Below are 9,963 nucleotides of genomic sequence, written 5' to 3' on the forward strand. Positions count from 1 at the left end.
GAGTGCATGGTTGAATTTTAAAGGAAAATAAGTGAAATAGCCTAAAGCATTAATTCGGTTATGTAGCATTTCGTACCTGTCGAGTAATTGTCTCCGTTTCCAATTTTCGTCGGATATGAGGCGCAAAGAAAAAACCCAGTAAGGGGCTGTCATTTACGAAGTCTGCGTTCAAATAGTTTCCGATCTATTAACGTTTCATGTCGAATATTCAAGTTCAGCTTCCTGAAGCTGATCATCATTTTAAAGGTCTTTATAAATGAAAGCTGATACCAAAAATTTATTATTTATCCTACCAAGGACACTTTTTCTTAGTATTGGTAGCTTTTGCACTATGGTGTAAAAGCACAAAGTTTTATATTTCTACCTGGTAGTGCAAATTCATTCGAAAATGAAAGTTAACCAGTGGGATAGACACGTAGTTTTGACGCAGAACAATTTTAGGTGATAAAGATCCCTGCCTCACCAATTATGAAAGATAAATTGCAAGAAAATCTTTCTTGCGGGAAAGAATATTTCTATCGTTCATGATGCTGCAAAATAAAGATATTCAGTGGATCTATGGAGGGATCTTTTAGAGTTTATAGACGGGATAATATGACATAGCATTACCTGTTGAAATTCATAAATGGTGATATTTAAAGCTACTGGGAAGAAATTGGTATCTCTTGTAACAGAATAAGCATTATTTAATACATGAGTGAAAGTTGCTGAGGACGTTTCTGGGTAAGTGTAATTAAACAGAGTGAGGTTTACGTGATCGTGGCCTGGCAGGTGCTGTCAAGGAAAAAATATCTCTCTTCAGATTCAATTGCAAAAAGGCATTAAAAAAAAAAAAAAAAACAATTGTTTATGAAATGCTGGAGAATATTTTCTAGCCTAAATATTGTCTCTCGACTTCAACAAATGTAGTAGTCTTAGGAAGAATTTCATTTAAAATGTCCTTTTCAGAAAACGGTAAGTTATTATTTTTCTTTTCATGCTCGGTCGCTCGCTAGAAACTGATTTTCGGAAGCAAGCTATAAACAAAGGAAGAAATATTTTATATTTACGCGTACTATCTGCATTGTTTGAGACATTTTGCTTCAGAAGAGAGAGTTTTTGCTTATGCCATAGTCAAATTATGACACCAGTGCCAAAAATGCCTGGTATGTCTTAAATACTAAGTAAGACCTGCACTAGACATGCAGGTTTGGCAAACACCTTTATTTGGGAATAAAACTTCTTGTTTTTTTCATGTGAAGACAATTTGCGGAGAAGCTTTCCAGGTGTAGAACGTTCGTCGCACTCTTTCATATAGAAAAAAAAAAAAAACAACAACAACAACCGAAAAGATCGCACCATTCAAGACTTACAATTATTGATATTACTTATGGTTACGTTCTGTTCTTTTTAATAAAGATTTTTAAGTAAAATGTAAATTATGGCGAAAAAGTCCAGAGAAATTAGAAGGGATCTAATAAGCTGCTCGTTACGCAGAAACTGGTTCCTCTCACGGGTGACAGTAAATGCAAAACGCAGCGATGCGATCGGATAAAAAGTGACATGTATCTTAATCAAACAGACAGTTTTCACCTACATTTGAAATCTGGTAACTATGTTTTTGAAGTCAATATTCTAGGTTTTAAAATCAAAGCAAGGTATAGGGTTTTTTTTTTTTCGTAGGAGTGGTCTAAAGAAAATTTTGCTCGTTGCAATTTTTAGATAACTTCAAGGAAAAACGTATAATGAGGACAAAAGATTTAAAAGGAGGTGGATCATATACTCAAACATTTCAAGAAGAGCATTGCTCCCCCTCTTTGGTAGGTGGGCTTCAACAAGAATCAGTTTCGTTATCAGCGGTGCATATTCTCCTCTCGGTGACTGCTTTTCTTGGCAATTCCTTTATCCTTGTTGCCCTTCGAAAGGAATCTTCCCTTCATCCGCCGTCCAGACTGTTGTATCGTAGTCTGGCCATAACTGACCTTTTGGTTGGTCTTGTTAGTGAGCCTCTCTATGTTACTTATTGGATATTCTTGGCTGAGGAAAACTGGAGTCTTTGTCAATACGCAAGGGACGCATACCACATAACAAGCTATGCATTATGCGGAGCGTCTTTGATGACGATGACGGCCATAAGCGTGGACAGACTTCTCGCCCTGTTGTTGGGGATGAGATACAGACAAATTGTAACGTTAAAACGCACATACATCATTGCAGCTACCCTGTGGGTGATACCCACTGTCGCTGCTTTATTCATCAATTTATATCATCGTATAACGAATTGGTATGAATATATAGTTATACCATCTTGCCTAGTTATCACAATCATCTCGTACACAAAGATTTTCCGCACTCTCAATCGTCATCAGGCAGAAGTGCAAGGTCGTGTTCAACAACAGCCGAGCCAAACAAATGCACTGAATATGGCGCGATACAAAAAGGCAGTGTACAGTGCACTGTGGGTGCAGTTAGCATTAATTGTTTGTTATGCACCATACTTTATAGTGGCAATTGTAATCGCTGAAAGTAAAAGATATTCATCACACTTATTGGTATTAAGGGGAGCAGCAGGTATCTTAGTTTACTTCAACTCGACATTAAACCCGTTTCTTTACTGCTGGAAGATTAGTGAAATAAGACAAGCGGTAAAACAGACTATTAGAGAAGCACTATGCTGAAGTTAGAAATAATAATATGTGATTGCACGGGCAGTTATCGCCCATAGAAAAGTTCAATGTACTTGTTTCAGTTCCATCGAGAACAGCTAAAGAGAAGTCGAGTAAAAAAAACTCATTTTACTAAATGTATCAGCTTCAAAAAGTAGGCAGTTTGCTGTAAGAGCCGGTTTACAAGTCAGCCGGTAAGCGAGCTCAACATTTTTATCATGGGGTAATCCTTGAATCAATTTACTTTTTTTAAAAATCAAACTTAACCATGATTATCACTGTTTCTCACAGAGTTGTCTTTAAAGTAACAATCTTTAGCCAAAGAGAAATTTACTGAAATTACAGCCGAAGAAAATCAAATTTATACTCTTATTTTGGTCGGGTTTCGACCGGGATCAGAATGCCGTTGCTACAGGAGACCATTATGATGAAAATGTTCTTGTAGCTTTCGCCTTTAATCCGAGTGTAGCGTTTCAAGATAACGCACAAAAGAAAAAAGAACTCGAAATAACGATCGCATTACAATCACTCAATCACAAAATGATGAAGTGCGCATAATGACATGTCGATCTTCGGTTCAGAATACTGCAGGCACGCAGTTAGGCATTACACGAGGGCGTGAACTTCGACGAGAAACTAATTCTTAGCAAACATTTTAGCGTATTATGCAAGAAGGCCAATCAAAGGGTGGGCGTTCTCGCCAGGTTTAGAAACGGAGACTAAACTATTACTATATAAAACTGGTATTATGCCATATCTCACCTATTTTCATCTCATAATGGCATTTCTGTAGGGTGTCGGATGCAAGAAAAGTTGAAAGAATTCAAGAGCGAGCACTGAGGATAGTTTATAATTCACATTCAGAAACGTACATGAACTTATTAGATCGTGCTAAACTACCTACCCTTCTTAATAGGAGATGGCAAGATATAGTTATACTTATGTATAAGGTTAAATATAGGCTAGTTCCTGATTTCATTTGTGACATTTATAGTCCTAAGTCTTGTAAATATAATTTAAGAAATCAAAATTTTTATATTCCTTGGTTTAATTCTGTATTGTACGGTAAAAACTCTCTTAGATATCTTGGACCATTTCTATGGAACAAACTGAAAAAAAACATCACTGAAATTAGTAGCCCCTTTTGGTTTAAGTTCCATATTAGACGTAAGGATCTTACCGAACCGATAAATGGTAACAATTGCTCCGCGTGCGTAATTTGTACCTCTTAGGTTATATAATCTATAGCTTATTTCTTATAATTAATAAGGTTATTCATCTACGTTGCTCCGCGTGCGTAATTTGTATCCCTTAGGTTATATAATCCATAGCTTATTTCTTATCATTAATTAGGTTATTCATCCACGTTGTGTCCCCAATTAGCGTCAGCTAAATACATTGGCACATGAATAAAGTTCATCATCATCATCATCATTATCATCTAAAAGTACTCCTTTTTTCTTCGTTTCAATAGAGTTATATTGTACCGTTGTCTGGCAGCGACTGATCTGTTGTTTGACCTTGTTAGCCAGTCTCTTGCTGCTACGCATGGGATGTCTGTGGTTCGTGAACGATGGGTTTTTTGTCGATACACATCACAGGCAACTTTCATAACAAGCGTATGTTTGGTGTATTTATTGACTATGACGGCCATAAGCTAAGCGTGGACAGACCTCTTACCTTTCTGTTGGAGCTGAAATACAAACATATCGTAGCTTTGAAGCGCACATATTTAACAAATGGTAAACACCACAGCGTACTCTATTGAGTTATGATGCACGCGGGAGGTTGCTAAGCACGAAAGAAGCGGAAGAGTCGCGCGAGGCGATAGCCGAGAGCGACTCTAGCTTCTTGATTTTGTTATTAAAACAGAATGTTTGTGAAGATTCTACGGCACAGGAAGAATGTTAGGGTACAAGCACCTGCCGCATGCATGAAAGCTTGTGTACATGTAACAAGCAAGCTTTTACCTCATCCCAAGTACTGTCAAATTGAGGAAATAATTACAAAAGTGCCATCACGCCCTCATACACGTGACTGAATGATTTGTTAGAGGGATAATCCTAAATAATTTTAATAGCTTAATGGGAGGGCATGGTCGAGTTTTGAAGGAAAATAAGTGGAATGGCCCAAAGCATTAATTTGGTTGTGGTATTTCCTACCTGTCGAGTGATTGTCTCATTTCCAATTTTGGTCGGATGTGAGGCGCAAAGAAAAAAAGCCGGTAATGGGCTGTCATTTACGAAGTCTGCGTTCAAATAGTTTCCGACTTAATAACGTTTCACGTCGAATATTCAAGTTTCTGGGTGAGTGTAATTAAACAAAGTCAGCTTTACGTGATCGTGACCTAGCAGGTGCTGTCAAGGTAACAATATCTGTCTTCAGATGCAATTACAAAAAGACATTAAGACAAAAAAACAAAACAACTGTTTATGAAGTCACGAAACGCTGAAGAATATTTTCTAGCCTAAATACTGCCTCTCAACTTCAAGAAATGTGGTAGTGTTGGGTAGAATTTCATTTAAGATCTCCTTTTCAGAAAACGGTAAGTTATTATTTCTCTTTTCATGCTCGATCGCTCGCTCGAAATTGATTTTCGGAAGCAAAATATAAACAAAGGAAGAAATTATTCATAATTACGCGTACTATCTACACTTTTTGAAACATTTCGCCTCAGAAGAGAGAGGTTTTTTTATCCCATAGTAAAATTATGACAGCAGTATTTGATACATCTTTAATCAGTGCTAAGTAAAGCATATACTAGACATGCAGGCTTGGCGCAGCCCCTAACAGTTTCTTTAGAAACTATCAGCTTTTATCCAAATTCATCAAGCTATTTAGAGGTAAATTAATTCGAATATCTTAAAAGAGTTGGGTATCTTTCGCACTCTTAAAATACTGATATACTGAATACTGAATACTGATGTCTCTATTTATTCCTGTTGTTGCTATCTCAACCCTGAGGCACCCACTCTCAATGCTACTGTTTGGGTGCCTCTTGTTCACGAACAATGGAATCTTTGTCGATACGCATTTGACGCCACCTTCCTCACAAGCTGTGCAGTATGTGCAGTGTCGTTGATGACGATAACGGCCATAAGCGTAGACAGACGTGTCGCCCTGCTGTTAGGGCGGGTGCCAGATAAATTGTAACTTTGAAACGCACATATATCATTGTAGCTACCTTTTGGATTGTATCTACTGTCACTGCTTTATGCTACACATCAGATTGCCTATACTCATTTCTTATGGCCATATAGTTATGCCATCTTGCCTTGTTATTTTAGTCGCCTGGTGTATGAAGATTTTTCGGGGTCTCAGTTATCACCAGGCTCAATTACAAGATCTTGTTGAACAACAGCCGAGCCAAAAAAGCAGTGTTCAGTGCACTGTGGGTGCAGATAGCATTGGTAGTTTGCTATGCACCATGCTTTATAGTGGCAATTGTAATCGCGGACAGTAAAACATATTCATCACACTTATTAGTATTAAGGGGAGCAGCAGGTGTCTTAGTTTACTTTAACTCGAATTTAAACCCATTCCTTTATTGCGATGAGATAAGTGAAGTAAGACAAGCAGTGAAGCAGACAATCAGACAAGCACTTTGCTGTCTATGGAGTTAGGTCTTCCTCGACTCATATATAATACTTTTAAAGCTGAAAGTGATTACACAATTATTGTATGAAAACACTCGTTAAATTTAGCAAATAGAGAAGCCTTGACTATGCTCTGTTCTGTAGTAAAGCCGGTAAGAAGCGGCTAGTAGCCTCGTCATGGGTCATTGACACGTATTCCCGTCCGTTGTCGTCTAACAAGAACTGGAAGCTTTGCTTCGTCAACTGTAGTACACCTTCGCGTCCTCAACGAGACCAGTACAAGGTTATATGAAGCCAAATGTTCCGTACAAGACCCCAAGGATTGTCTCCCCAGACTGGATTTGACGACTGCAAGTTTCGGAGGTCAGTTACTTGAATTGGAGGTTTGTGTTTCGTGTACTGTGTTTCCTTTGTTCTCGCGCTTGTTTCGCTTTATTTGACTCCGGAAGAGCTTGTTTGACACTTGGAAATCTGTACCTTTTGAAATAGAAATTATCCTGTTAAATGGCGGGTTGTTGAGGTATCTTTCAATTGCGTTTCGCAATCCAAGAAGGGATGACCTTGAATACAATACACCATCTTTTGTTCGCGCTTCTGAACTGATTCGTTCTTCAGTGCATAATATGAAGCATGCAGTAATTTTACAGTCGAGCTTGAAAGGTGGCTAAGTGTTGCTAAAGTCGGAGCTTACCAAAACCAAAGGTTTATAAGTTATGATAATAATGGTAAAAAGTAGTAAGTAATAGATTGTTCTTCAAGTCAGTAATAAATTTAAGACAACCTATCCCGGGCTTTTATTTACCACCTCGATCAATAAATAGTCGTGTTTATTTCAATAATGGAATATAACTGTCAAAATTACCAAACGAGAATCGCTCATCACTGTAGAGAATCACAGGAAGAAAATTCAATAACTTTCCTTTTACATGAAAGTTTACCTAACACGAAGGTATTTTACTCGTCTGATTGTGAACAAATCGGATCTAGGGCCTACTAGGCTACCTTTGGCTTGTCATTATCCGGGGTAATCACTACTGGTGAGTTCGCCGGCGAAAGGGGAGAAAAACCAGAGAATGAAAAAACAAATTGTAGAAACAGAAATGGTTTACTGGCGTAATCGATGTTTTTGTTAACTATTTCGTTTCAAGTACTAGTCAGAAACATAGCCGAGAGAGAAAAGCTCGAAAGCGTAAATTAAATAATCAGGTAAATTCAAACATTTTAAAACAAGTTCGTAGCTGTGACGAAAATTTGAATTTAAATAGTTTGGTGAGTTCGGAAATTGTCAAAAAATTCAACTTTTCCGAGACTGAGTGCAATCGCCAGCTTAAATAATTTATTTTGCTTGCTAAGGCCTATGATTCAAATTTCAACTGACTCCTAAAAAATGATATGAACACTTGATAAGCGTCCAGCCAATGAAATTTTAATGACAGATGTCTCTACATCTACCCTATAGTTTATTTCGTAACTAAGGTATCTCGCAGGTTGAGGGCGTTTTCTGACACAAAAAAGAACTTCCGACGCATTTTAACTGCGTAAACGCTGGTGGGGAATTCTAATCGTGAACTTTCCTAAGGAAGTAGGGCTTCAGTAGTCGTTGGTGGGCGTGGTCATTAGGGAAGTAGCAGTTTTCTTCGTTTACATTAACTCGACGTTAAATCCATTTCTTTACTGCTGAAAGATCAGTGAAGTAAGACAAGCAGTGAGGCAGACAATCAGACAAGCACTTTACTGTCCACGGCGCGGAGTTAGATCTTTCTCGAGTTGTATTTTTATTCGTGCTCTCAATGCTGAGAGTGATGAAGTCACGTCAAGTATGTTATTAGAAATATTGTTGTTCAAGGTTTTTACATAGTCTGTTGTGAATATTTTACTCGTTAATTTATGTTTTGTTGCGTTGTGAATATTTTGCTTAGTTTATGTTTCCTTACGTTGATTTACGTGACGCAAAGCCCTCTGAGGCTCTTGCTTCTAATCGGGTAATCATTAACACAAAATGGCTTGTTGTGTAAACTAGAAAGCCTTTTTTAACGAAGAAAACTAAAAGTAAGGTAGAATTTAAAGAGAATTAGCTACCAATGATCAAGAATACGACAAGGCATATTTGAAGAAAGATAAGCATACATGTTTAATTAATCTTCTTTTAGCAATATAAAAGTATTGGATAAAACTTCGAAGAGTAGTTTGTGAGAGTGTTTCGAGGTACTTCTTATCGAGTTGTATTGGTTCACCTTTAGTCTCGAGCTTGTTTTGTCATCAGAAAAATGTCCGTAATGCTTTTGAATATGCAGAGTGGTTTCGTTGCTTGTGAATATACCCACCGGTACTTTAAAATGCACCTAAACTCAGAAATTTTTTTTTTTTCGCTTAACGAAATAAGCGTATTTTTTGGAGTATTTCTGTCCAAAAATTTTTTAATTTGCTCAAATCTTTAATTTTCTGTGCCCAGTCAAAATACGGAAAATCGGCCGCCATCTTGCCCTACGGCCGAGTTTAAAGAGGAATGGCTCTAGCGGGTAATGTGGCGTCAAATCGAGAACACGAAAGTCTGCATTTGACACATTTTCACTTGTTTGGGAAGGTTGTCGTCGATATTGTTCGAAATATGCCGACTAGGTGTGTTGTATGAGGAATGTATGAAGCGCGATACCTTCTTGTAAATTTCGCACGTGGCGTGAAAACAAAAGAACAAAGAATTGCTGCCGTTTCATTCTTTTACATTTTCTATTTGTTCTTCTCCTTTCGCCAACAAATTGTAAGTGATTATCTTAGATATGAGATATAAATTTAGCCTATTGAACTTGTCAATTACACCAGGTATGAAATAACAATAAGGGGCAATTGTAGAGACATCTTTTAATATTTCTCCTCCCATTGCACAGTGCGACAAACAGACCCTCTTTACTTGGATCAACTTATGTTGATAGGAATCTTATTAAGTGCCATATTGTTTGTGTGGTAAGTTGACACTAATAATTATCAGACTCGGCAAGCTGAAAATGGAAAAAGTTCTCAACTTAATGTTAAACCAAGGTGGAATCGAAATTTGTTTAATTCTTTATTCCAAATAGCGACCTCAGCTAAACTAGTAAGCAATTATATGTGGACGGCTCTCAACTGTTTATATCAATCAATTACCAAAGCTGAATTTAAATACGAATTAGCACTTAAGTCAAATCCCTTGGTAAGTACAAAACACGTCAGCTATAATACTGATTGAAAATACAATATGAATAAGGGAACTTTCTTTGATATGCTGTTAACAAGACCAACCAACAGATCAGTTGTTGCTAGATAACGATATAAGAGTTTGGACGGCGGATGAAGGGAAGATTCTTTGTGAAGGGCAACAAGAATAAGAGAATTGCCAAGAAATGCTGTGATGGAGAGGACAATGTTGACTGTCAAGAAAGAATTTAAAAAAAATTCTTGTCGAAGCCCACCAACCAGAGAGGGGGAATAATACAGTTCTTGAAATGTCTTGGTCTGTGTTCCACCCCAGTAAAATTTGCCGTCGACATTATTCTGTATTCCTCTTTTTTTTTCCTTTTTTGAGAAATATTCGATCTAAACAGCTACACAACGACGACGATCACTAAAAAAAGAGCTCCCAACGTACTGAGTCATATAACTTCCCCATCATTGCTTATTCGTTTGAAAAATGTCAGAGAAATTGTCGCTTTAACTTGTCAGGTACACCCCGTATAAAATTGGAAAAG

The 9,963-nt window shown here is 37.4% G+C and overlaps 1 protein-coding gene across 1 annotated transcript; it reads left to right on the forward strand.

Annotated features, from left to right (window-relative positions):
* The first annotated feature begins 1,724 nt into the window (after positions 1 to 1,724).
* On the forward strand, positions 1,725 to 2,657 carry LOC148721044 (5-hydroxytryptamine receptor 1B-like). Its single transcript, XM_088737741.1, has one exon. It carries the CDS (start codon positions 1,725 to 1,727, stop codon positions 2,655 to 2,657), a length of 933 nt encoding a protein of 310 aa, XP_088593867.1.
* Positions 2,658 to 9,963: the final 7,306 nt, after the last annotated feature.

Source organism: Stylophora pistillata, chromosome 11 (genome assembly GCF_964205215.1).
Source record: "Stylophora pistillata chromosome 11, jaStyPist1.2, whole genome shotgun sequence".
Classification (NCBI taxonomy): domain Eukaryota; kingdom Metazoa; phylum Cnidaria; class Anthozoa; order Scleractinia; family Pocilloporidae; genus Stylophora; species Stylophora pistillata.